At 38.2% G+C, this 27,652-nt stretch overlaps 2 protein-coding genes across 2 annotated transcripts; both read left to right on the top strand.

The window, feature by feature from the left end:
- Window positions 1-1,150: 1,150 nt before the first annotated feature.
- On the top strand, window positions 1,151-8,464 carry EEF1E1 (eukaryotic translation elongation factor 1 epsilon 1). The gene is made up of 4 exons (XM_081950263.1): window positions 1,151-1,342; window positions 4,486-4,686; window positions 6,672-6,767; window positions 7,719-8,464. The coding sequence occupies exons 1-4, from the start codon at window positions 1,235-1,237 to the stop codon at window positions 7,854-7,856; spliced, it is 543 nt and encodes a 180-aa protein (XP_081806389.1). The 5' UTR covers window positions 1,151-1,234; the 3' UTR covers window positions 7,857-8,464.
- Window positions 8,465-15,362: 6,898 nt separating this feature from the next.
- BLOC1S5 (biogenesis of lysosomal organelles complex 1 subunit 5) lies at window positions 15,363-25,944 on the top strand. Its single transcript, XM_081950110.1, has 5 exons — window positions 15,363-15,574; window positions 18,133-18,215; window positions 18,950-19,079; window positions 20,272-20,330; window positions 24,458-25,944. Exons 1-5 carry the CDS (start codon window positions 15,385-15,387, stop codon window positions 24,632-24,634), a joined length of 639 nt encoding a protein of 212 aa, XP_081806236.1. The 5' UTR covers window positions 15,363-15,384; the 3' UTR covers window positions 24,635-25,944.
- Window positions 25,945-27,652: the final 1,708 nt, after the last annotated feature.

Below are 27,652 nucleotides of genomic sequence, written 5' to 3'. Positions count from 1 at the left end.
GACACGGTGGCTCAGTGGCTAAGACGCTGAAAGGTCGGCAATTTGGGCATTCGAATTCCTAGTGCTGCATAACAGGGTGAGCCTGTTTAGGAACCACCTTTGGTAGGAAGGTAACAGCATTCTGTGTGCCTTCAGCATTTAGTCATGCCGGCCATATGACTACGGAGACATCTTCGGACAGCACTGGCTCTTTGGCTTTGAAATGGAGATGAGCACCGCTCCCTAGAGTCAGGAACGACTATCACATATGTGGGAGGAGAACCTTTACCTTTATATGGAAATGTCTCCTTCAAACCCCAACTCAGTCCTAACATTGATGGACTCTCCCACTGTAATGTGAAGCAATGTTGGTCAAAGCCCTGCTGAATCCTGAAAACTAATCATAGTGGTTGTTGAGTCTCAACTTCTTTAAAGTAAGGCAAGTTTTCAGGAACCCCAATCCTCCTGGGAAATATTTCTTCCAGTTAGTGCTATAAAATCTGGTGGAAACTATTTCAAAATAAACAGGAAAGGACTATCATCCCCAGGAAGGGGCAGTGCTTGTGGTGGGATGGCACACAACACTGTTATCACTAGGTTGATGAAAGCCTTTGATCCTGGAAATAATTTGTGCAGCCGTGGCAGCTCAAAGCTTCTGAGCATTTTATTTATTTATTATTGATTTTGGTTTGTCAAGCATGTATGAGAAAACAAGTATGAATATAACATATAGACATATACGCAGGTATACGTATATACGTACGTAAGAAATGAATACGAATAAAAGGGAACAGTAGGACAGGGACGTTAAGCACGCTGGTCCTCTTATGCATGTTGGAATGCCCCAAAGATTATGGATACACAACAAGATAGCCGGACAGTTAAGGAAGGAAACTCCCTTATTCTCCTTGGCACATAGCAAAGTCAGACGGCCCTTTACGTCTGCACCCGGCTCAAACAAAATCAAGACCGAATCGGGCAACTCGACGAAGACGCTCAGTTTCCAAAGGCCCCGCCCCCCGCACGAGCCAAAGCCGACGTGGGGGGGGAAACCGCCTCCGATTGGCAAATCTCACTCATCCCGCCCCTTCTTCCAAGGCAGCCCCGCCTACCAACGGCGAGAGATAAGGAGGGGGAGGGGAGAGATATTCCGGGGGGGGCGGGACTTTAGGTGTGTCGTCGCCCTCCAATCACCGCGGTATTTGCGGAGAGTTTTAAAACGAGTTTTTCTCAGCGTCTTTCCTCGCCGCCGAAAATGGCGGCCGCGGTAGGCCCTGGCTTGGGCGTGAAGGAACTGAGCTTGCTGGAGAAGTCGCTGGGCTTGAAGAAGGGCAACAAGTACAGCAGTCACGGCGAGCGGAAGGTGAAGGCCTTTGGGGCAGAAAGGCGGGAGGCGGGGACCGGACCCGGCAAAGGGTAGAGTGTGACTCGCCCCTGGATCACGTTGCTGACATTTAAAGGCTGTTAGCCGCGGTCTTAGGCGCTCCGAACCGCGATTTCTTTGATGGTGAACGGAAACCGGGTATCGGTAACCTTCCTCGCCAGCACCCGCAGTGACGCGCCGCGTTCGTTCATCGATCTTCAAGCTTTTTGCACAACGTGTAAATGCAAAGCGTGATTGCTTGCATTTTCGGTATGTGCTCAACGGGTCCATATGGGAACGTTTTAAGTGGCACCAGAGGGCTTTTGTCCAAGAATCGGGCTTTGCTGTGATTAAAAAAAAGCTTCTCTTTTTCTTCGCTTTAAAAGAAAAAGAGATGCTTTTTTAAAATCATGGCAAAACCCCGATTCTTGGACAGCAGCCCTCTGGTGCGACTTAACATGCAGATTTAGCCATCAAACCCTCTGAAATGCTAGCAATTGTTAAGTTACCGTAAAACATAAATGTTCTTTTGCTTTTAAAGCAAAGCATCAATACTCTTTTGCTTTGCTTTAAAAGAAAAGGAGCGTTTATGGTTTGCTTCAAAAGAAAAGCCATTTATGCTTTGCTTTAAAAGAAAAAGTATGCTTTGCTTTAAAAGAAAAAGTATGCTTTGCTTTAAAGGAAAAAGAGTATTTATGTTTTGCGGTAGCTTAACAGTTGCTAGCATTTCAGAGGGTTTGATGGCTAAATCTGCATCCCAACTGCAACATGCAGATTGCACATTCACCGGACGTGATATTAACGTTGCAGCAAGGGAAGCTAAGCAATGGATTTCAAAAAGGTGCTGCACCAAGTGTGTTCAAGAACCTGCTTTAAAAGCAGCCTTCATAAGGCTCTGCAGTCTTTTGTGAGCTCTCCCTGACAGTCTCTCTCCATGACAATCACAGCAGAAGTACTGCCCTTTCAGATGCTTTATGTGACCCTAATATTTTCTTAGCATCTAAGAAAAAGTATGTGTTCTTCGCTTAGTATGCTGGCTTATGTTTTTTCTAGTGGAACATTTCAGACTTCCAGATAGTGTGAGATGGTATAAATGGGGCAACCTGCTAAAGAAATGAACACAAAAAGCCACAGGTTACGGGAGGTCCTTGGCTTACAACCATGATTGAGCCCAGAATGTTATGTTGCCAACTGAGACATTTGTTGAGTTTTGCCCCATTTTGTGACTTTTCTTGCTACATTTGTTAAGTGAATCACTGCAGTTGTTAAATTAGTAACACGGTAGTCAAGTGAAATTGGCTTCCCCATTGAAACAATAATAATAGAAATAATAATAGAAATAATAATAGAATTCTTTATTGGCCAAGTGTGATTGGACACACAAGGAATTTGTCTTGGTGCATATGCTCTCAGTGTACATAAAAAGACAAGATACATTCATCAAGAATCATAAGGTACCACACTTAATGATAGTCATAGGGTACAAATAAACAATCAGGAAACTATCAATATAAAACATAAGGATACAGGCAACAAAGTTACAGTCTTGTAGTCATCAGTGGGAGGAGATGGGTGACAAGACTAATGGTAATAGTAAAGCAGTCTTAGTGAATAATTTGACAGTGGTGAGGGAATTATTTGTTTAGCAGAGTAATGCCGTTTGGGGGGAAACTGTTCTTGTGTCTAGTTGTTTTGGTGTGCAGTGCTCTATAGCATCGTTTGAGGGTAGTTGTTGAAACAATTTACATCCAGGATGTGAGTGGTCTGTAAATATTTTCACAGCCCTCTTTTTGACTTGTGCAGGTCCTCAATGGAAGGCAGGTTGGTAGCAATTGTTTTTCCTGCAGTTCTGATTATCCTTTGAAATCTGTGTCTGTCTTGTTGGGTTGCAGAACCAAACCAGACAGTTATAAAGGTGTAGGTGACAGACTCAATCATTCCTCTGTAGAACTGTATCAGCAGCATTGACTTTGTCAGAAGATTGCAAAAGATGATCACAGGACACTGCAACCATCGTAAATATGAACCAGTTCTGAAACATCCGAATGTAAATGGGAATGCTGCAATGGTCATAAGAGTGAAAAATAGTCATAAGTCACTTTCTTTAGTGCCGTTGTAACTTTGAACTGTACTTAATGAACTGTTGTAAGTCAAGGACCACCTGTACTTTAAAAAGTAAACCACTCAGTTCAGCAGTAGAGAAGAAAAAGAAGAGTGTTCCTGTGCCATCTGTCTTTAACTGACTGTTCATTTATACCAGGGGTAGTCAACCTTTTTATACCTACCGCCCACTTTCGTATCTCTGTTAGTAGTAAAATTGTCTAACCGCCCACCGGTTCCACAATAATGGTGATTTATAAAGTAGGGAAGTAACTTTACTTTATAAAATGTATAAAGCAGAGTTACAGCAAACCTCTACCGCCCACCATGAAAACTGGAACGCCCACTAGTGGGCGGTAGGGACCAGGTTGACTACCACTGATTTATACCTTTATGAAATTTCTGGAAAGCAGGGCTTGTACTTAAATACAGAACTTAAATAGAAAACCTCAACTTGTGACAATCAATAAGATATACTAGATAAAAGTGCTGGACTATGAGCAGAAAAGATTCAGGTTCTAGTCCTTTCATAGGCATAAAAGCCAGCTCTGGAACCTGGGATAGTCATTTCCTCCTAGCTCCTATCAATGCTAAGCTTTGTAACAAAAAACAAAACTCTTTGGAATGCATTTGCTGTAAGAATTAGGTGAGGACTGTAGAATAAGCAGACCCTGCAACTAAATGGGACAAATGCTAAGAACAACTCTAAAAGCATAACTTGTTATTGCTAAATGGATGCCTATACAATAAATTGAATCTATTCTTGTTGAAACCTATCAAAGAATTGTAATTTACTTGGTAGGAATCAGAATTGGAAGTTAAAATTCCTTGGTGTGGGGCAACTTGGAGTTAATATATTGAGAAGCAAGGCTGCCATCCTAGCTTTGTCAGCAATTTGAATTCTGTCATTTGTTGTTGTTGTTTTTTAAATAGTATTAGATCTTGCAAAAATAAAAATTTTAATAAAAAAATATTTATGCTAAACTGTGTTTCCGGTAGAACTTTAAATCTTTTTTCATTAAATCATTTTGAATTCTTTCTAGACTCCTGTGCTTCAGGAAAATAATGGCCCTAGTCTGACAGGCCTCACCAGTATAGCTATCTATTTAGTCAAGCAAGCAAAGAAGGAACAGCTGCTTGGAATCACAGCTGAAGAAAAAGCAGTAGTACAACAGTGGTTAGAATACAGAGTGGCGCAAATAGATAAACAGTCCACTAAAGAAGAAATCAGAACAAATCTGAAGGTAAGGATAATTAACACCGTTTATTTTGGAATATTATTGCACTAGTTTCAGAGGCTGCGATGGCTCAGGGGTTAAAGACGCTGAGCTTTCAACTGGAAAGTGACAGCCTGGATTTGAGACCCGAATTCCTGTTACTTGCTCCCATTACTTGTCCCAGCTCCTGCTCACCTAGCAGTTCACAAGCATGCAAATGTGAGTAGATAAATAGGTACTACTTCAGTGGGCAGGTAACACCATGCACTTCAGTGCATAGTCATGCTGGCCACATGACCACGGACAATGCTGGTTCCCTTGACTAAGAAAAAGAGATGAGCACCATCCCCTAGAACCGTGATGGTGAACCTATGGCAGGTGTGCCAGAGGTGGCACATAGAGCTCTCTCTGTAGGCACATGCGCCACCGCCAGCTGCTCTTCTGGGTTCTGTTGTGTGCATGCACGCTGGACAGCTGGTCACTTCGGGGTTCTGGCGCTCTGGCATGCGCTCCAGTTTCAGCACTCGGTGCCGAAAAGGTTAACCATCACTGCCATTGAATCAGACCCTATTGGACAGGATAAACTTTTACCTTTATTATTGAACTATTATTAGCCCACATTATTGATTCAGCAATATGATTTCGGCTTTTTTCCCTGATGATTTGCATAAAGTTTGTTTTTCATCACCATTAGGATTTATAAGAAGTAAACAGATTTCTGGCCTGATTAAACAAATCAAGTATTCTGTTCTTAATGGGTTGTGTTGCTTAGAAAAGTATATATTTATTTTCAATTTTAGGGGTGGGGGACGGGACTTTTTTTTTACTTTTAAGATTTGTTCGACCTTTAACCTGTGTAGTGGTGTGGGGAAGTTATTGGGGCCTTAAGGGTGGCCCATCTAATACCATTGCTTTGCTAGCTGCCGGTTTGCTTCCTAGTACCATTCAAGGTGTTGGTAATCACCTTTAAAGCCCTTTATGGCATGGGTCCGGATTATTTACAATACCACTGGGATTGCTCACCCCTGCCGACAGAGGGGACATACTGTGGGCCCCATCAGCCAGGGTATTCCGGGTGGTGGATGACCCTGCCATTGCGCCTGCCCTCTGGAACATCTTGCCTCCCTGCAGTGAGGTCCAGTCCAACCCCCCTGACTTTTTGCCAGAGCCTAAAGACCTGGTTCTGCCAGCTGGTTTGGGGGCTTCATATTGGAAGTGGTTGATAGATTAATATCAGATCCTAACACACACACTCCACTCATCCTATTCCCTCCCTCCCCATCTTTTAGCTATTGTCTTTTATATTTTTATATTAATATCAGATCCTAACACACACACACACACACACTCCACTCATCCTATTCCCTCCCTCCCCATCTTTTAGCTATTGTCTTTTATATTTTTATATTGAAGTATTTTATTTACATAGTTTCATCTTTTTTATATTGTAAGCAACCCAGAGTTACCCTAAGGTAAGATGGGGAATGAATAAATAAAAATATTGTCACGAATGAAGGCAAATCTGCATGTCCCAGGATAATGTGGCAGGATCCAATCTGGGTCACTGGGGCCAGAGATTTAGTCCTCTGAGCTTTCAGACTCATGCTAGAGTCCATCTCCAGGGAATTTCTCTCCATCAATGTCTGTTCTTTGGACTATTCTATGCATGGTATTCCTATGGTGCCTGTGGTGTGTTGTTTCCTTCGGCTTTGCAGCACAGAAATTGGCATTTTGTTTCCCCCTAATAGCTTCCTGCACAGCATTGAAGACTTCTTACTGCATAGCCTGTGCAGTAAGCTACCAATATTAGGGGAAACAAAATGCCCATTTTTGCCTCTCAACTACTCACTTGCCAAGACACTTTCTCATGTGTAAACTTTGATACTGTCCCATCTTGAATAAATAGGCTTGGAAGACACACTGAACCCCTCTGGTGGGTTACCTCAAGCATTTTGATTTGACAGGAAGAAATCTATAAATTGATACTGTTTGGTTTCTTCTGCTTCTTCTAGGACCTCAATTTATACCTTGAAGATAAAGTTTACATTACAGGAAACAATTTTACTTTAGCTGACATTTTATTATACTATGGACTGCACCAGATCATAGTGAGTACAAACCTATTACAACAGAAAAATATATATCTTTAAAATCTCTTTCCCACATGTATGGTACTTTAACTTGAAAATCCTTAATGCAGGTGGTCCTAGCTTAACTAGGATAATTGGGAGCGGCAACTTCGCCACTAAATGACACAGTTGTAAAGTACAATGTCATGTGACCAGATGGACACACAAGACCAGTTTCTATGCATGTAGCATCCCTCAGTCATGGGATCACCATTTGCAACCTACTGGCTTACCAATTGGCTGCTTGTCAGAAGTCAGCAGCAAAAGTCGCAAATGGTAATCATGTGGTCTCAGGACACCGCAACTGTTATAAGTGTGAACTGATTGCAAATCATAAATTGCAATCTTGTGATGCAGTGGCTGCAACTCTGAAGAACAGTTTTAAGTCCCCCTCGTTCATCACTGTCCTAACTTCAAACAGTCGCTGAATGGAAATTCAATGAGGACTACCTATAAAATTGTCATACCTAGTACAGCATAGGGAAATTGTCACATTCCTGACTATTTTTTCATAATAGGAATGAATTTTTAGGTGTCAAACATTTAGCTTAGGACAGGGGAAAAAGGCTAAAAACAAGGAATTGGAAGCAGATAAATAAATGGTAAATGTTTTATTAAGCTTTGAAAATGCTACTGCTTTTATAGTCTACAGTGATAACATAATATGAACAAACATGGCATAGATCACTGAGTTTGGATCTATTGCAGGAATTTAAGGTAGGAGAAAAATCTTGAGTTTCTTTAGAAAAAAAAAAAGCAAGAACAAGCAAAACAGTGAGTCCTGATTTTATGAATATTGTATGGGAAGAGAATTGGATCATGTGATAAAATGGCATGTCATTTTCTTATTTAGGAAGAAATATTTTTGTACTTGAAAAGAAATTTATTATATGAAAATGTTTACAAATAGCTTTTTCTTCCATTCTTTAGGCTGACCTTACAGTGCAGGAAAAGGAGAAATACCTTAACGTATCTCGTTGGTTCAATCATATTCAGCACTATCCGGGTATCCGGCAGCATCTGTCTAGCATAGTTTTCATGAAAAACAGGATCTACAATACACATTAAGCCCTAAGTTAGGAATTCCAGAGAAATGAAAATAATTTTTGAAACCTTTACTGTGCAAGCATGGAGTTTTGTCATTTCCATATGTGAAGCTGAACAGTTGGTGCCTAAAGTAATAAAGTTGCATCTAGTAGCTATTTAGAAATATAGATACAATTAAAACAATAGTTTGGTCTATTTCAGCCAAACAAAATGTCAATCAAACTTCTTCAATTAGAACATTATATCATACAGATCCATAGCTTAACTTATATGGTATGAAAGTCAAAGACCTTAACTGCCACGATGTCACCTATGCTCATTGCCTCAATTGTATCATGCATAGTATGCTGTTGTATTTTTCTTTTATGGTTAATCACATTGGTTTTGTAAATATTATTAAGAAAAATTTATTGTGCCAAGTATTTTGAAAGAGATCAGTGAAATATATGGGAGCAAATCCTATTTAGTATACAAATTACGTTAAATCTCATACTTGGATTATGTTTACTTCCACTGTAGAAAATTTAAATTGTTACAAAATTGCAAAACCCAGAAGAGTATTTATTGAAAATAGGATAAAAAACATTGTTTTATTTAAAATAAAATTCTCAGCCTCTTAAATGACCAAATGTGCTGTCTTTTTAAAACTTCTTAGAGTTCTTCTATTCTTTTTTTTTTTAATTGTCCCTTTTTTTTTCTTTTACTTTATGTCTGGTATCATTTGCAAATATGTAAATGAGACACATCGGCAATTTAGAAACATTCTTGGATGATATACTTTTTTAAAAAAAATAACAGAGTTGGAAAGGACCTTGGAGGTCTTCTAGTCCAACCCCCTGCTTAGGCAGGAAACCCTACACCACTTCAGACAAATGATTATCCAACATCTTAAAAACTTCCAGTGTTAGGGCATTCACAACTTCTGGAGGCAAGCTGTTCCACTGATTAATTGTTCTAACTGTCAGGAAATTTTTCCTTAGTTCTAGGTTACTTCTCTCCTTGATTAGTTTCCAGCCATTGCTTCTTGTCCTGTCCTCAGGTGCTTTAGAGAATTAAATTAAAAATAATAAATCACTCAATACTGAAAGATCACCTACGTTATGATTGTGCGAAACGCAAGCCTCTTGGTTTTTCCCTCCTGCAGTTATAAAACTTTGATTTTCCCTATTTCTGCATACATTGTGATGAATTTATAATGTCATAACCCCATGGATTAAGCATAATACAGAAGGATATCAAATTTGAATTTACAGTAGCAATTACAGGTAGTCCTCGACTTACAACAATTCACTATCGGTCGCTCAAAGTTACAACGGCACTGAAAAAAGTGACTTACGACCAATTTTCACAGTTACGACCTTTGTAGCATCTCCATAGCACGTGATCAAAATTCAGATGCTTGGCAACGTTCATATTTATGATGGTTGCTGTGTTCTGTGGTCATGTGAGCACCCCTTGTGACCTTCAGACAAGCAAAGTCAATGGGGAAATCAGATTCACTTCCCAGCCAGGTTACTAACTTACTAACTGCAGTGATTCACTTAACCACTGAGGCAAAAAAAGGTCATAAAATGGGGCAAAGCTCATTTAACAAATGTCTCACTGAGCAACAGAAATTTTGGACTCAATTATGGCCGTAAGTCGAGGACTACCTGTACTCTTTATATTCCTGCACCTATACACCTTCCTGCAACAGTAATAATTGGCAAAAATTTCAGCTGCTCCTTGGATCATAAACTTCACTGCCAAGCGAAGAGGGAAGATGGTATTTTAATAAGCATTACATCTTAAGGATATCCTTTTTTCCCCTTCTGATGTTGGCTTGGCTCCCTTTAAGAAGATTTGGAACCATTAAACTTTTCCTTTTATTGGAAGAACTAAATCACTCTCGGCTTTCTTCAGCCTCGTGATCTAATGTGACAGCTCCTGGGCTACATCTATTCTACTTCAAAGAGGCAGGTAGCCTAAGGCCAGAGCTGGATTGCAGATTCCCCAGATTTGGCTTGCTGTTCCTGCTGGGTGTCATTTGTCTTCTTAGTCTTGCAGTGGGTAATTTCTGTCCTCCCTAACATCATCTGTCTGAGCAGTTCCTGCCTGGCAGGCCTGTCTGTCCAGGTTGAGCATCAAATACCATAACCATATGATTAATCTGATAAGGCAACTACTCTGAAACCATTCGGCCCCGGGCTTGGTTTAACTAGGATCAGCATCACAGCCTGCAAACTTCTAACAATCGTGACCATGGTCTTAGTTTTCCACAGATGCTGCCCACGGACGTATTACGCTTTTGCAAAGTATCTCCTTTGCCCCATAACTCCCCTCTTAAAAGAATGTCAATCTGATTGCTTCTGTTGCCTGAAAAGTCTGCCTCAACAGGTTTGGGTTTCCCTGCCCGCCGTCAGCATTCAAGTCGTGCACCGCCATTTGAATGAAACAATCCTTTAGTGGAGTATCATTGCTAGACAGCCCGTGGGAAAAACGGCAGAACTCTTCATGTTATTCTTAAACTTCTATAGTACAAAATGCCCCTAACACTAATTGCAGATGGCAAGATAATCCCCAAAACAGAACATCGCTTTGATTGCAAGGCAAAAGTGACACAATTTGTTTAGTAAATCTTCCCCAAGACATTACGTGATGACTACATATGTTGATTTTCAGACTCAGAGCTCACCATTCCCAAGTCTTATGACGTGATTATTTTATCTTACAAAAAAAACCCAAAATAGACTAGCCCATATTTATTTAAGAGGATATATATTTATTCTTACAAATGTTCAAGAAAGCAAAGGAGTATAATATTAATACAAATGTAAGTTTATAGAACATAGAAGAACAGATAACAAAGATAATATTTGAAAAAGCCAATTTAAACAGTAAAATAAGAGTAGATAGTTAATAGTTCTCAGATTAAACTATCAGGATACTATGAAATATTTCATAATTAATGAATAATTAATAGGTCATGTCTATTGAACATATAAAATATTTGGCAAACTCAGAATTAACAAAAGGAAGCTACAAATGATGAACAATATATTAATAAAGGAATTAACATATAAACCAAATGTCAAATGTAAATATCTAAAGTTCAAATTTCAGCTATGCCATAATTCTGTGTGTAAACTGTAATCTAAAAAAAATACTTCTTTGCATGTCTTGATGCTAAAGAAACAGTCCTCTCAGAAGTAAAGAAAAATGAATACCTTACTAGCTATGTTGTTAAGTTAAGGACACCTCAAAAGATAGATTAGTCTGAAAGATATTATTCTATAAATACTTCATTTTCTCCACTGTTCAATCTAAGATGCTCTACTCTATTTTTAAATTTTATTTCTTTGTCCAAGACTAGGCTTTTTTCCCTTTGAAAATCAATTCTCCAAATATCTGGAGGAGCATCTGATAGAACCTCAATTATACTGTCTTCCACTTTTAAAGGGGTTTAATTTTTTTTCCGTTCCAAAATTGCTTCTTTAATTTGTGAGAAATATGAATTTTACAAATACATATTGCAGAAGCTATCTTTCTCATGCTTTCCATCAACTCCCAAAATTTCCAAAGATCCACCCACTGATTAAGGTAGACTTTAAGTAAAATGAAAGAATTGAAAAAAAAATATCGATCTCTTTATAAGCCTTCCTTACCTAATTCTTCTGACATGCCTCCAAATTTCAGATTGCTTTTATGCAGTTCAGTTTCTAACAGTTATGGCTTAGCTTCTAATTTGTTCAGTTCCATCCAGTGAGATTTTTGAATTAGACATGATTCTGAAGATTCAGATTTTACGACTTTAATCTCTGTATTCTAAGATTCAACTTGGGGTGAATCTGCTTCTATCATATCGGCCATCTATTCTTGCATAGAGTGTATTGAAAATTGCTTACATTTCATGGTGTGATTGTTGAAATAACAGTAGTAATTGGATTGTTTTATTTATTATTTTCCATAAAAAGAACTACAGGGTTATATGTGAGAATATTTTAATTGAATTGGATAAATCATCATCACCACCACTCAATGATACTTGTGATATATTTTTAAATGTTCAGTTGACTTGAGTTTTATGTTTAATGAATAAATGTTAATAATGATGATGATGATAATAATATATTCAACCTGTATGTCATTCAATTCTAACAATTTTTTAAAAATAACTTTTTTTATTTCTCAGATACCAAAATATGTTTATTAATTTTTGCCTGACAATTAGGCAATCTCGTGCTTTTTCATAACTATTAGTTTCCATTCATTCTATTACAAAAGTCTTCAATTAAAATTATTAAACGATGACACATTTCTATAAGCATACATTAAAACGAAACCCAGTGTGAAACATTTTTAAAACAAAAAGAGGAATCTATTTCCTAGATTATTTCCATATATTAAAAAATTGAAACGTTAGCCTTTTTAAAGATAATTAATTTTATGACATTTATGGAACACATATTTTTGTACTTGCAGCTTTTGCGTGGTTGTATATCTGCATCTAACTGCTCAAAATTAGAAATGCTATTTCCAGAAACATGAATACTTATTGTAACTGGTGATTGAAATGTTCACAAAACAAATTATGAAATATTAAATTAAAAATTGTCAGTGATCCAAGCAACTTGTGACTTGTTGGCAGATCATGAGGGACAATTTTACTTGCCACAATTCATCATCTACCCATTTTTTTGCTCCTGCAACTGTATTTTTATCTTGCTTGTTTATTTATTGATTTACAGTATATGTGGCAATTCTTTGATAAAATCAAGATAGCATATTTTTGCCCCCCAAAATCCTGTGAGGTAAGTAAATATCACCTAGTTTGAGTAATAAACCATCTGCAAGAAAACAACCAAAGTGCACCAAGAAAAAGAAAGTTGTTTACCCATCAAATATACAAATATCAAAAATAACAGAGATAATGATCTGGTATGGCAAATCAAGCTCAATTATCATTAGCAGTGACAAAATCACTACCAGTCAATTGCAAAAGGCAGCTTTACTTGGAACAGTTTATCTCATGCCCTTGGGAAGGATTTGATAGGTGGAAAAAATGTCAAAGGCAGTCTAAACAACCAAACATAAACAAACAGATGTTCAATTATTCTTCTTGTTTTGCATGATGTTACTCAGATCATACCTAGAATATTGCATCCAAGTTTTGATACAGCATTTTAGGAAATCTCCAGATGTCTGTGGAGATTCTCAATCATCCAGGTTATCCCAAAGGAGCTTTTTCCAAAAGGTAACTAGACTATGTTGTGGATTTGTTTTCTTTGAAAAACTTTCACTTCTCATCCAAGAAGCTTCTTCAGTTTTTTGAGGACAGTTTGTTAACTGTCAAGATAATAAGGGTCATGAAGGGAAAATTGTATGAAGAATGGTTGGAGATGTTGGGTTTATTTAGCCAGGAGAAGATTACAGGGAGACATAGTAACTATCTTAAAGTACCTGAAGTGCTATCAGGAGGACAGAATTAGTGACTGTTGTTCCTGAAGACCGGTCAAGGAAACAAAAGATTTAAATTACAAAGATGATGATTTTGGTTGACATCAGGAAAAACTTACTGTTTTTAGAAAAATTTTCAAAGAAAAGTTAAGAGTTTTAAAATGGATGTTAGAAATAGATTTTTACCCTTTAAGGTTAAAACATCTGAGAAAGTATAATAAATTAGGTTCATATCAATGAATATATATTATTTTCCATAGCAAGAAATAATATTAGAGACAGTTAAATTGTGTTATTCAATATGTATGTATGTATGTATGTATGTATGTATGTATGTATGTATGTATGTATTTGTGTTACAACCCCTGGTATGCCTTTATTTATTTATCAGTACAAATACAACACACACACACACACACACACACATATATATAATATAATATAATATAATATAATTTTGTTTCCATTTGGAAACGTTTCTGGGTTTTGTGCTTTTGATGGAAAAAATGGAACTCTTAATTTGGTTTTGCTGATCAGACAGGTTTACTGTTATAGTGTTGGAAGAAATGTCCTTCTGGGTTCAATTTCAAGTCGGGAAAAAGACACTGGAAACATGGAGGCTGCTTGGAAAGATGGTTTAGTGATGAACAGGATCACATGGCTTGAGTTCCTGAGCAGAAAAGGTGATCACATACTTCCAGATGTTGGATGAAGAAGAAAAAGGGGCGAGATGCTGAAGATCCCTGGTTTTATGCCCTCTCTGGCCTTTGATCTTGATCTTGTATTCTGATTAGTTGTCAGACTCCCATGGGGCCATGCAGGCACAACTCTGCATCTAGGATGAAGGATGTGCTTTGAGATCAAGTTTGGTTGCTTTGCTGGCTGATTTAATTTTCCCAGGTGCCTTGTGGTGAGTTTCTGTAGAGGGGTAATCCTACCTTTGTTATGTAGAATAGACTAGCTCAGGCTTTAATGGCTCATTGACAAATTGACAGGGAGTTACTTTGTCTTTAAAAACATGTTTCTCCCTTTTCACATCTAGGGAAATATAATATTCTGCCTTTTTAATATTTCCTAGGATATTTCATTTTCTAGGAGAGAGGTGGATATTAACTTCCTACAATAGAAATGGCTAATATGCATCATTGTGTAAAAGTAAGAAGTTGAGATTGTAATTTTATTATATTCTACTGTGCTAAAATGAGTCGGAAGTCAAAGCCTTTTATTTCTTTTACAAACCCTGATTGCCCATACTTTCTCCTTTCCCCCTTTTCCTCCCCATAGTTTCCCATTATGACCATTTTCTTTGTATTTTATGTTCTGATAAACTAATAAAAAATTTACACCACTCCAGGTGCTTAAGCAAAGACCAAATGGCTCTCCTTTGGGGACATTACTATCATGTATTCCTTCAATAATTATGAGGTTGGTTTGTAAAAAACCAATAAAATTTTACAATATAAAAATAATAATTATGAGGTTGGAGTAAATGATCTCTAAGATCCTTTGCCCCTTACTATGATTCTATGAATATCTTCTGGGATCTCTCAACCAGCAAAGGAAGTTTCCTCATATACATCAGGGAGGATTTCACAAATACTCAAATTTGCTTGTAAATTAAAGAACATAACAGCCAAGCTTTATTCTTGTTTCCATTTCCTGCAAAGCTAAGCTTGACATTAGCAGCATTTCACAAAGAGCATGAAATAATATCTTGCTGGAATGAAGCTGATTTGCTTCGTTTAAAATGCTCCTGGTGCAATATTTGTTGCACAGTATGCAGGAATTGCGTTAGGAAGGGATATATTTTTAAATAAATAGAAAGAGTCCATCTATGTGTAGATCTAGATCGATTTTCTCCAACAGGGTGAAGACGTAGCTTGCTGGCCAATTCATGTTCACAATGCATGCCCCTTAGCTCCCGATCTATGACGTAGACCCTAAGTAGAATGAGCCATTCGGGAATCCTTCAATGAGACGTCAACTCTTGACGTCATAGAGGACGGTTTCTCCCACCGGTTGTTTTGGAAACGGCTTCGCAAAGTGAAAGCCTCCCTGCTCATGCGCAATACTCACATCTAGCCTCGTCCAGAGAGCCTTATGACAGTTGCGCATGCGCTTTCGTAAGGAGGAACTCCAAAGTCGTCTCGCTGCGGGTCCCCCTTGGGAGGCTTTGAGTGAAATGAGTAGCGGGACTGCCGGGACCTTAAGCGTCAATAAACCTGCGGAGTCTCCGGTTTCTGGAAGCGGTAATAAAAGGAGGGATTCACTGGGGTCCGCGTCCTCATGTCCTATTTTTAAAGGTAGGAAACGCTGGTCCTTCCTTTTGCTTTCCTTCGCTAAGTTTCAGTTCTCTTGCATGCTGATAGAGTAATTGCAAACATATTTCATAGTATCCCTAGAGTAACGAGGGAGTAGTTTGCTTTGGAAGTAGAGCGGGCACGTTAATGGTGGTTGGCGGTGAACCGCCTTCCTCGAGATCTATTGCACAATAACTGAGGCACATCAGAAGGAAGCAGAAGAAGCGAAGATCCTCAGACAGCAAAGGTATTTGGGCGAAATTCGCGCAGACTATTCTAACCCTTTATGTATAAAACATCCATGGATTCTGAAAGGAATCAGAAAGGATAAAATAATAAATTGCCTGTGTCCAAGCTAAGAGCCTGGAATGGCCCCCAGAATAAAGACCAATTCTGCATGATCTGTCAAGCAACTGGAATTTGTCAGTGTTATGCTAATTCAGTTGAACTTGGTTAGAGTTATAGAATAGAATAGAATAGAATAGAATAGAATAGAATAGAATTCAGTTCAGTTCTTTATTGGCCAAGTGTGATTGGACACACAAGGAATTTGTCTTTGGTGCATATGCCCTCAGTGTACATAAAAGAAAAGATGCAATCATCACGAATCATAAGGTACAACACTTAATGATAGTCATAGGGTACAAGTAAGCAATCAAATCATACTAGGAAACAATATAAATCATAAGGATACAAGCAACAAAGTTACAGTTCATGAAGTCATAAGTGGGAGGAGATGGGTGATAGGAACGATGTGAAGATTAATAGTAATAATAATGCAGACTTAGTAAATAGTTGAGGGAATTATTTGTTTAGCAGAGTGATGGTGTTTGGGGGAAAACTGTTCTTTTATGCAGTGCTCTGTAGCATTGTTTTGAGGGTAGGAGTTGAAACAATTTATGTTCAGAATGGGAGGGGTCTGTAAATATTTTCACAGCCCTCTTTTTGACTTGTGCAGTATACAGGACCTCAATGGAAGGCAGGTTGGTACTAATTGTTTTTTCAGCAGTTCTAATTATCCATTGAAGCCTGTGTCTGTCTTGTTGGGTTGCAGAACTAAACCAGATAGTTATAGAGGTGCAGAAGACAGACTCGATAATTCCTCTCTAGAATTGTATCAGCAGCTCCTTCCATCCTTATGGAAGAATGGCTTAAGAAGGCTTTTACTGTCTGAAGGCATACTTACTTCTCTCTTGCCATTTTTGTCTGTTCTTGCTAGAACTTTTATTTTTGATGGTATTTTGCAATTCACACCATTTTGTTTGATTGATTATTCTCTGGATGTTATATTGAAAATTGCTGATTGTAACCTGCCAACCTCAGTTAAAGTGGTGATGATTACATTGTTGGGAAACTTAAAAAAACAAGTTAGGGGTAGGCCGTCATGGAGAAAATCATTGTGGTAGCCAGGAGTCAAAAATGATTTGATGGCATATAATCGGTCAGTCAATGAAATATGCCCAGAGTCAACAACTCATGTGCATTCCAAAGCATCTTTTTGCCTTTAAATCCAGGGATTGCATGGCCCTGAGACATATTATTATCTAAAATGGGATCCTTTCAGAAAATCATTGAGATCTGTCTAAATTCAGTATTTCTGTGGATAGTTCTATTTCTCCTTAATCTTTCCCCACTTGAGCTCATGTACACACAAAACAAAAGAAAATATGTTTCCACTGGGCAGCAAAGATGGCATCTTGATGAGCTAATTGAGTTGAGTAACTCTGAGGGTTTCACAGAATTGGGTGGGGTTTTTTTGGACACATCAAAACAATTGACAAGAGTAAAATTAGCATTCATTTCATTTTTAAAATGTTCTGCTTACCTGTTCTATCCTTTATCCCAAATAGTACAATAAAATGTATAGGTTTCATATATAAAAAGTGTCTGTTCTCAGTAAACTAGCAAAGAAAGTTCCTTGACAAAGTTACTCTGTAAAATGGTCTGTCTGTAGACATAATTCTGTGTATTTGCTTTAAGGTATAAAACAATTCTGTTGTATGTAAGTCTTTTTATAGTCAAAAGGTCAAGAAATGTTTGAGTCCTTGTTGATAGAAGGGAGTTTACATTGACATTTCCTAAACCTTATGAAATTAAAATGGCTTTTCTAATGGCAGTACAAACTTGGACACTGATTTGTCTATAAAGCAACATTAAAAAAAACCATAATAGCAATAGCACTTACTTATATACCGCTTAACAGTGCTTTACAGCTCTCTCTAAGTTGTTTACACAGTCAGCATATTGCCCCCAACAGTCTGGGTCCTCATGTTATTGACTTCGGAAATATGATTAGCTGAGGCAACCTTGAGCTGCTGAGAATTGAACTGCTGGTAGCCGGCAGTCAGCAGAATTAGCCTGCAGTACTGCATTCTAACCACTGTGTCATCATGGCTCATATACTGTTATTTTGAAGAATTTTCCTCCCTGTAACTTTGGGGAAACTGTAAGGAAGAAAAACTACTATAAAAGAGGAAAATGGACTACAGAGGAAGAAAAAAAATCTCAACCTACCCAGGTTTTTATATATTCTTAGTAATAATTCATCATTTTTCTTGTAGATGTTGGTGAAATATATTCCCGACTTCTGGACCACCGACCAGTTATTCAAGGAGAAATTCGTTATTTCATCAAAGAATTTGAAGTATGTTAGATATTGTTTTGAAATGAAATATGATGGATTTGTGGAAGAAGGTGGTTTTGAATTAAAAAGCAAGGCTGCACGAGCATATTATGTAAATTATAGAGAATGACATTTCATTTTTTTTTAAATGTGAAATATGCAAAAAAAATACTTTTTAAATATTAAATGCCCTTTGAAGGCATTTAAATATTTAATTCCCAAATTCAAAAGTGCTATTGAACATAATTGCCACAAGATGGCAGCAAAACTTTAATAAGAATAATATATATGAAATTCTGGTAGCTTTCTATCTGTTAGGGTAATTTTCTTTCAAGAGTGGATGAAATAAAAATAATCGTAAAAATGATTATTGTTTAAACATGTGATGTTTAAATGAAGAATAATGGGGATATATTAACATACAATGTGTGGAAATATTAATTATGCAGTTACTGCATAAGTATATTTAATCAGTAATAAGTTCCTCTGGGTGCTGCTGAGTTATTTCCAAGTAGTTATTAGTCAACAGGAGTCTAAGAATTAAAAATCTAGATATTTTAATCTGTTTCACAATGAAAGTGTGTACATGTCTGATTAGATATAAATATCACTGAGTCCAATGAATTTTACTTTCCAGTAAAGGAGTATAGAATTTCAGTTTGGTTCTTTTTTAAGTGGAACTGGATTTGATGTTAATAAAATGTCAGGTTTTTTGTAGAGTATTTAGAATTATCCCTTTCTTTTTTTCCAAACAGGAAAAAAGGGGTCTCCGAGAATTGCGGGTTCTTGAAAACTTAAACAACACAGTATTTGAGGCAAATGACAAGATTTTGCCAAAATGTGAAGAAATAATGCATGGAAATCTAAATGAAATATTAAAGAGATGTAAGGGGAAATTTATTTTCTTTTGTATTTAAAGAGACACTGTCAAAATGTATAGATTCTCAAAACATGGAGCTCACCCACCCTTTTGAAATTGGAAAAAAATACATTTCTGAAGAGAGAATTTGTTGACTTGCTGTGTAATGATTAACCTGGGTTTAGGGACTTGAGCCGGGGCAAGGCCTCCAAAGGGAACACAGACTAACTTTGTGCTGAATTGCAGCAGAGCTTTCCAGGTGGCACTTCACTTCCCCCCAAAAATAGACTTTTAGTTGTTAAGTGAATGCAGCAGTTGCTAAGTGAGTAACATAGTTGTAAAGTGAATTGGACTTCCCCATTGACTTTGCTAGTCAGAAAGTTGTAAGAAGTGATCACAGGGCCAAGCATTCAAATTTTGATTACATGACCATGAGGATGCTGCAATGATTGTAAATATGACAAACAGTCATAAGTCACTTTTTTCAGTGCTGCTGCAACTTTGAACAGCCACGAAATATTTTTCAATTTTCTGGTCTAACCTGCAGCTCTGGAATTCCTTGATGGCTCCTCTCCAAGGACTAATAAGTCCTTGCCAGCTTAGTTACTAAGTTCAAACCAGGTTAGCCAGCTGCTACTATCATATCCTTTTATTGCAGAGGCAAAATGCCTGTCAATAGCAGTTTCTGGAATGTAAATTGAGAGAGTACAATTTTGTCCTGTTTCTGGGTTTCCACTTGCCATCCATCTGGCTCTCTTAAACAGGATGTTTGATTAAGATAAGATTTTGCTCTAAGATAGCACATAGTTATTTAAAAGTGCTGCACTACCTTTACTCTATTTTTTTTTCAACTTAAGACAAAGGTGATAGATATGTTTCAGACAATATATTTTCATATTTTCCAAGTTTCCTTTCATAGAGTAAAAGTGTTTAATCAGGTTCAATTAATGTTAGAGCTTATTTTCAATGTAAAGTAGCTAACACTTTCTGCTTGGGCTGGCTTATTATAAGGTACTTTTATAAGGGTTTAGAAATTACATTTAAACTAGGCTTAGCAAATCATAGGGATGTTTGGTTTAAATTAGAAAGACCTAGGAGTATATAGTACATTTTAAGTTAAAGTAGCATGAATAAAGCCAGTGTAGTTCTCATGTTAAAAACTGATCTGTCCATTAAAAATATGAATGATGAGTTGCACAACTGTAAACTTTATTTCAGTACAGGTAGCCAACCAGATGTTCCAGACATTGCAGCAAACAGAACAGGAAGAAAGTCAGGTAAATGCTAATATTTTACATTTATAAACCAGCAACATTAAGCTTATTGGGAAGAGGGAGGCAACTGGCTGAGAGAGGCATAAGAGACTTTAAATGGATTATTTTAGCCACAAAGAGGTATCTAATATTTGGAGGGGATATTACCCCTTCAAGATAGACCAGATTAGGAAAAGAAAGTCATGAATGTGAATACTGTACACTTTTTATTACAATGATACAATAAGTCTGAATGTGTTCCCCACCCTCTTCCCTTTTTTGTGACAAGTAGGGAGGGTCCTATCTGAAATGCTTTCTCAAATCACACTTCTGCTCTATCCTCAGATTTTTTTTTAATCTCATTGTTACCTTGGTTGCACACTATTTCTTCCTCTTTCCTCAAGATTATTCCGCCTATCCATTACACTAGTTCAACATTTATAAAAGGGTATATTTAACTTGCCACTTCCATTATGAGTACAGGGAATCTACACTTAACAAGACTGAGGCTGGGGAAAAAAACTTTGTTTAGTGACAGCAGTCCAGCCATCCAGATGTCATCATAAAGCAAGGACCTCACAAGGTTGTGATTTGCAACTTCCTCATTGGCTTTGCTTGTCCAAAGCTGTAGGAAAGATTCCAAGTCACAGTCACATGACTCCAGGGGTGTTGTGCGGCTATAAGTACAAGGAATAATTGTTAAATGAGTATTCCCTATAATATTCAATGGATAATTGAAAGAAAATTGTCAATTTTATCTTGGAATTTGAGCAGTGCTATTTGAATGAGAATAGGATGTTTTTATGTTCACAACTAGTTCTCCTTCCAGATTACCATTTTAATACTAAGATATTTTTTCTTCACATCAAAGATTCTCTAGACTTCTCTTGTGCCTCTTCCTCTTTTTTCTTGGTTGATAATATTGTTATCAATGAAACTGAGTGTTTTTGTTTCTTAAATCTCTGTTGTTAAATTTTTAGGGTAGTGTGCCCACCATGTCATCTAAACACAAAACCAATCAAAGATACTTCAGGCTATACTTAATGTTCAAAGGCTGTGTATTTTCAAGCTTATTTCCCTTTTCTGTCCAGATGCATACTATTAAAGCTTTACACTGAAGCAATCTGTGATTTGGTCACTTCTTAATCTGGTGTGGCTTTCAACAGTACTGTTTAGGAATATATCAGTCAAAAGATACTACCTGTTTAACTTGCAAAATGAACATTTAATTCCCATCAGATTAAAATTGCATGTAAGAATGTGAATTAAATTACTCTGAGATTCACCAATTGTTCTGAAACAAATCTAGATGTTCTTTTAAAGTTCTCAGGAAGATGAAAAGCATACCTTCTTCTGGATTAGCTACCCCAGATATAAACAAAGTCAAAGGTAAACCTGCAGTTTTAATTAGACTTTCATAGTTGCTTAAAAAAATAGTAAACTTTTTATATCTTCTCCGCTTCTGTATGGGTGGAAAGTTTTGCTAAGACTTTCGTTCACAGCCAGAGAAAAGGGAAATCCCTGTTTTGCATGGAACAAAAAATACCCAACAGAATGGAAATGTAAATCTTTCCTGGTCGGTCAGAAACACTGAACATATTATGACTACAGCTTTCTGAAATGAAAGCATTTCATACCTATGGATCTTATTTCATGAAAGGCCAGATTATAAGAACATGCAGCTTGCTAGAACTTCTCAGATGGCGGGAGACTGTTGGTTTGTAATACATATTCTTAAACCTGAGCATTAGGAAAAACTTAATTCTATATTTTTCTTCTGTGCTTAATTAGGAGGTTTTAAAAAAATCTTTTTAGCCCTAATAGAGGAGCGCTGTAAGCAGATTGAAGCAAATTTCATATTTCTTATTTCTATGTAATTGATAAGGGCAAAATTCTGTCAGATGCAGTGCAAATATAACAATCCTAAATTTCCTAAACTTGCTAAGAGAAAGTGTAGTACAGGTTTGCACATCTATCCTCTCCCCCCATCCCCTCCACATATTTTCCTTCTCTTCTGATGGAGCCAAACATAAAGGCACAACCTTGATCAGCCTGGTTTCTTATAGCTGTGTTGTATATCAACAGGTGAACATTTTATTTGAGGAAAGAGCAGATGTCATAGGAAAGGCTGCTTTTCTTTTTTTAACCAATGCTGAAGATTGGAATGTATTGGAGATTCTTGGTCTTCTCTATGATACTCACTCAGAAAGCAATAAGGCCTAGTCCCCAGGCTCCTTTGCTGCAGGATACATTCTGTAGATTAAAAGAGTGCCAAAGAGTCCTATGGCAAGTATCCTTTCAGTGCAGGTCTCCTAAAGCTTTGAGAACTATTTTGAGGGAGAATACTGTTCCATACACCCTGTCCATTATTGATTGCTCTCAGTTCTTTTTCTTTCAGTAAAATGTCTTAGACAATTTTATCTCTTTTTAGCTTACTATTAGACCAGGGCTGTCAAACTCGTGGCCCGCAGGCTGGATGCATCACATGCTGGCCACACCCATGCCCAGTTTAGTGAAGGGGGGAAAGTCACGATATGTCATGTGAAGCTGCTGTGATGCCACAAGTTTCACACCCCTGGGTTAGGCTATCAGGAAGTTACTCATGCCTTAGTCTTCTCCTGATTGGATTTCTGCAATGTGGTATACATGAGGCTGGAAGCTGCAGTTGGCCCAAATGGGGCAACATAGGTAATGATGGATATATGATAATATATCACATGTCTCCTCAGCATTCTGAAATGCACCAGTTGACTCCCAAGTGCTGTTTATCACCTATAAACTCTTTCATGACATAAAGCCAGGCTACTTTAGGGACTGCCTGTTTCCACATTTCTATCTGCCAGATGAGGTCAGGTTGAATGGGCATGCTGTGGATCCCATCAATCACACAATGCCGTCTTGAAGAACCCAGAGGCGTGTCTATTCTGTGGCAGCACATGATTGCATCCAATTTTATGACATTTATTGCCTTGATCATTAAATGAGATATCATGTGATCATGACCTGTGACCTCCCTTGCCTGTTTTCCTGTTGACTTTACTTGTCAGAAGCCAGCTGGGAAGGCGATCACATGATCCTGAGGCACTGTAGTCAACATTAATGCAAGATTTATGCCAACCATCTGAATTATGTTCATGGGATTGAGTGGATTGGTGGGATTCAAATAATTTAACAACCGGTTCACCCAGGGTTAGATTGGCTGTCATGAGAGGCATGGCCCATCCCCGTCCTCCAGCTCTGCCGCACATGCGGGATGAACTTCCCTGATGGCCAACCTGACCTGGGCAAACCAGTTGTTAAATTACCCACCCACCCCCGCTATCAAAGTGGATCCTGGGTGTTGCGCTGCAATGAAGAAATGGGCAACGGGACAGGCGGCGTACTGGAAGAAAGAGAAGCAGGGAGAAGAAAGCGGGAAAGCGGCCTACTCTTTCCCTCACAAACCGGCTGAATCCCATCACTGGTTGTAAGTCATATTTTTCAGCACCACTCCAAATAGTAGCTAAGCAAATGACTGTTAGTCAATGACTACCTGTAATAATCTTTCTTGTGTAGATCAAAATATAATTCCCAGAATTCCCCAGCCAGCCAGAATTCTGAAAGTTGAAGTCCACAGGTTTTTACGTCGCCATGGTTGGACATCCCTGCTCTATAGGAAATCAAGGAAGATACATATCTCATTTGAAAGGACTACCTTGATAAATAGCACAATGTCTGACACTGCTTCTGTCTAATCAGGATTTTGACACATCTGGCTAGGTTGCCCAATTTTGTGCTTTCATGTGTTGTATCCGTCCAACCTACCATTGATACTTAGCACAAAGTTTGGTGATTGTCACTGCTGTTTGTACTACAGTTACTCTAATAATGTGTTTTATGTAGTTTTATTGCATTTTAAAAGACTTTTATAATTGCAGTTTTTTACATTCTACCATTGTGGCCCACAGGCCCTAGCGAAGATTTGATTGATTTTTCCTTTTTTCCTTTCTGTTTGAGGGTTCATCGATTGATTTATTCGTACAAGCCACACATTTTCATAAAATAAGGAAAAATAACTTCTTTTAAACAGATATCCTCATTGCAATGTACAGTAAATTGTCTTTTTCCTTCATTGTTAGATTCAACATTTATTACTTGCTTTTTCTCCTCAGCTTCAGACCGAGAAACTAAAGGCTGGTGAAGCCCAACGTATAGCTGACTGGGAAGAATTCATGAAGGAGCAGCACCGCCTGAAGACAATGGTCAATGAAGAGCATACAAAAGCTTTGGAGCATCTTAAAGAACAATATGCAGCTTTGGAGAAGGACCTCCCAAAACAGGCTCTCTAAGAAACTCTCTTCTGGCATTTCCCGGCAGTTTTCAAGTTTCAGGATTTCCAGCACAGTATTAGAATTTAGATAAAAATAACAGGGACCGAAACCAAAAGTGCTACGTAGCAATTGAATTTGGTTTCTTGCACTGAATGATTGTTTCAAACACACACACTAAAGGTTTGGTAGCAGCAATAACAGTACTGTACTTCAACAAACTATGTTAAGTGCACAATTTAAAGTCTATTTACGAAATGAATCATTAGGTATGTTTTGTTTGAGTCCTTTCAATGAGCTCTCCTGTTATTTTCCCTGAAGAATTCACTTCGGTTGGAGGCAGGGAGGGTCATAATTATGTGCAGACATACAGCAATGGCCTAACGTGTAGAGTAATAACTGTAAAAGGCCACTTAACTTGGGGGTATAATAGTCTGAAGTCTATGAATGAATTCTTTATGTTACTAAGGTTATCAGGATAAGTTTTAAAAACCTTGAGAAAGAAGTCATTATTGCACTGAATTTGTTCTGATTAGAGAGAATGGGAAGGTATTAGGTTGGCTGTCTTTGAGGTATGCATTTATCTTATTATTATTATTCCTGTGGGCCATACAAATAAATACTCGTATGTTTAATGGCCTGAAAAGCTCTGGAATAGGATTGTGTAGATTCAAAGGCAAAATGCAATGTGTAGTATGCAATGATGTGCCTATAATATCTTCAGGATCATCACAGACTTTCCCAGGATCATGCTGCAGCTGCAAATGACACTCACATGAGTCTTAAGAAAAATCACTGCTTCTTTAAGATGTTCTTTACGGATGCTACTTTTGGCTCCACATGCACTTTGAAGCCTGTGTTGGCTTTGAATCCTCTGTAGCCCTTCACTGAATATTTAACATTATAGGGGGTGGAGCCCTTTTGGTGAACACTGCAAATGAGCAGTGTTCTTGCAGATCAAATTGTGTTTTACAAGTAAATAGTATTCTGGAGCATAATTCATTTGTGGGTGAATTCCATGATTTAATACGTATTAAATATTTGCATACTGTGGGCAAAGTTCATGATTTCTTTGTCCTTTTATCTGTAAAAAAAAGCATTATTAACAAAGTGAAAGTTGAAGTAAGTTAGGCAAAAGGCAGGAGAATTGAGTGTTGTTTTAACGGGCAGTGCATAAAATAGAGAAATGTAAAACAAAATTACCCATTCTCTGTGTTGCAATTGCAATAAGCCAACAATGGGTTGCTTGTGTGAATGTATGGCTTGTGTCAAGACTATATCCTGACAGTCTGTTGATAATGTGATTAAAGTGAGCAGAGGAGATGGAATAAGTATTTGTGATTTCTTTCAATAACACTGAACCTCTGCCAAGCTGTTCTATCCACTACTGTATAGCTGACAAGCGTCATCAATCATCAGGTAGCTAGACTAAAACTCCATTTGCCAGCATTGAGGTATGCTGGAATGTTGTTAACTCTCTTGTGAGCTGTGAGGGGAGGGGGGGGCAATAGATGACTTTAAAATATTTCTCTACTGGAGAAAGAAGAACTCCTAATGAAATCCCTATTCAGGGGAAAACAGTTTTTCATATCTGTGTAGCCCCGTCTTGCTCGGTGGGAGAGTAAATTAATAAGAGTTCAAGGTTTATTACAAAAAGGTCTTTAAGAGTTCTGTCTGTGTGCATTTAATCCTCAAAGGACTATTGATGCTCTTGCTACAATATAACTTTGCCTTGGATATTGAATTTGGTTTTCATAACAGAATAAATTAAAGACACGGTAGCCCCAGAGCACCTCTTCCAATTTATAGCTCTGGGGGGAAAAAGGTGGTGGAGAAATGCCTGGTTGTAGAGTGCCTATCAGAGATAACAATGGCATCTTCATTTGTCAAAAGACAAGAATGTCAGTTCTCACTTGCTTGGCATGGCAGAGTTAAGTCTTGTCTTTCCACTTCATGAGTCTTCATATATTTCCCATCTGTTACCTGTTTAGCAGTAGCTCACAGCTTCACCTGAAAATTTCTTATTGAATCTTCACCTTCTTCATCCCTCACCCACATACTGTACTCCATTCCATATTCCATTTCGTATTCCGACTTTCTTGCTGTTTGTTTTGTTTGTTTGTTTGTTTGTTTGTTTTATTGGATTTATATGCCGCCCTTCTCCCAAAGGACTCAGGGCGGCGTACAGCATTAAAAAACACATATTACAAAAGTTAAAAGGAAATTAGAAACAATCCAAAAAACAAACCCCATTAATATAACACTAACACTTAAAAAATTAGATAAAATTAACAGGCAGGCCGGCTTGCTGGCAAAGCCAACTTTTTAGGGCACGTCGGAAGGACCGGAGGTCAGGGATTATGCGAAGCTCCGGGGGCAGCTCATTCCAGAGGAAAGATGCTCCCACAGAGAAGTCTTCCCCTGGGGGTCGCTAGCCGACACTGTTTGGCCGATGGCACCCTGAGGAGGCCAACTCTGTAGGATCGCACTGGACGGTGGGTGGCTACTGGTGGCAGTAGGTGGTCTCGCAGGTACCCTGGGCCTAAGCCATGGAGCGCTTTAAAGGTCATAATTAGTACCTTGAATTGCACCCGGAAAACAATTGGCAACCAGTGCAGGCCGCCTAAAAGGGGTGTAACATGGGAGCACCTAGGTACCCCCATGATAACCCGCGCGGCTGCATTCTGGACCAGCTGAAGCCTCCGGGTGCTCTTCAAGGGCAGCCCCATGTAGAGAGCATTGCAGTAGTCCAGGCAAGAAAGGATGAGGGCATGAGTGACTGTGCATAGAGCATCCCGATCCAGGAAGGGGCACAACTGACGTACCAGGTGAACCTGGTAAAAGGCCCCCCTGGTCACGGCCATCAGGTGATCTTCTAAACTAAGCCACGTGTCCAGGAGGACTCCCAGATTGCGGGCCCTCTCTGAAGGGGCTAAAATTTCTCCCCCTATCATCAAATATGGAACAAGATCCTCGAGGGGAAAACAACTCAAGAAGCTTGGGAAATTTTGAAAAATGAGATTAGAAAAGCCCAGTCTA

This window comes from Natrix helvetica, assembly GCF_964273705.1.
Source record: "Natrix helvetica genome assembly, chromosome: 4".
NCBI lineage: Eukaryota > Metazoa > Chordata > Lepidosauria > Squamata > Natricidae > Natrix > Natrix helvetica.
Note: the sequence above shows the minus strand (reverse complement) of the source record. Positions and strands in the feature narration are given on the sequence as shown.

Excerpts from the sequence above, each read along its gene's own strand:
- EEF1E1 (XM_081950263.1), top strand. The coding sequence starts at position 1,235 with ATGGCGGCCGCGGTAGGCCCTGGCTTGGGCGTGAAGGAACTGAGCTTG. Across the intron at positions 1,343-4,485 it reads GCAGTCACGGCGAGCGGAAG|ACTCCTGTGCTTCAGGAAAA; the intron begins GTGAAGGCCTTT and ends AATTCTTTCTAG. Across the intron at positions 6,768-7,718 it reads ATGGACTGCACCAGATCATA|GCTGACCTTACAGTGCAGGA; the intron begins GTGAGTACAAAC and ends TCCATTCTTTAG.
- BLOC1S5 (XM_081950110.1), top strand. The coding sequence starts at position 15,385 with ATGCGCTTTCGTAAGGAGGAACTCCAAAGTCGTCTCGCTGCGGGTCCC. Across the intron at positions 18,216-18,949 it reads ATTTCATCAAAGAATTTGAA|GAAAAAAGGGGTCTCCGAGA; the intron begins GTATGTTAGATA and ends TTTTCCAAACAG. Across the intron at positions 20,331-24,457 it reads CAGAACAGGAAGAAAGTCAG|CTTCAGACCGAGAAACTAAA; the intron begins GTAAATGCTAAT and ends TTTTCTCCTCAG.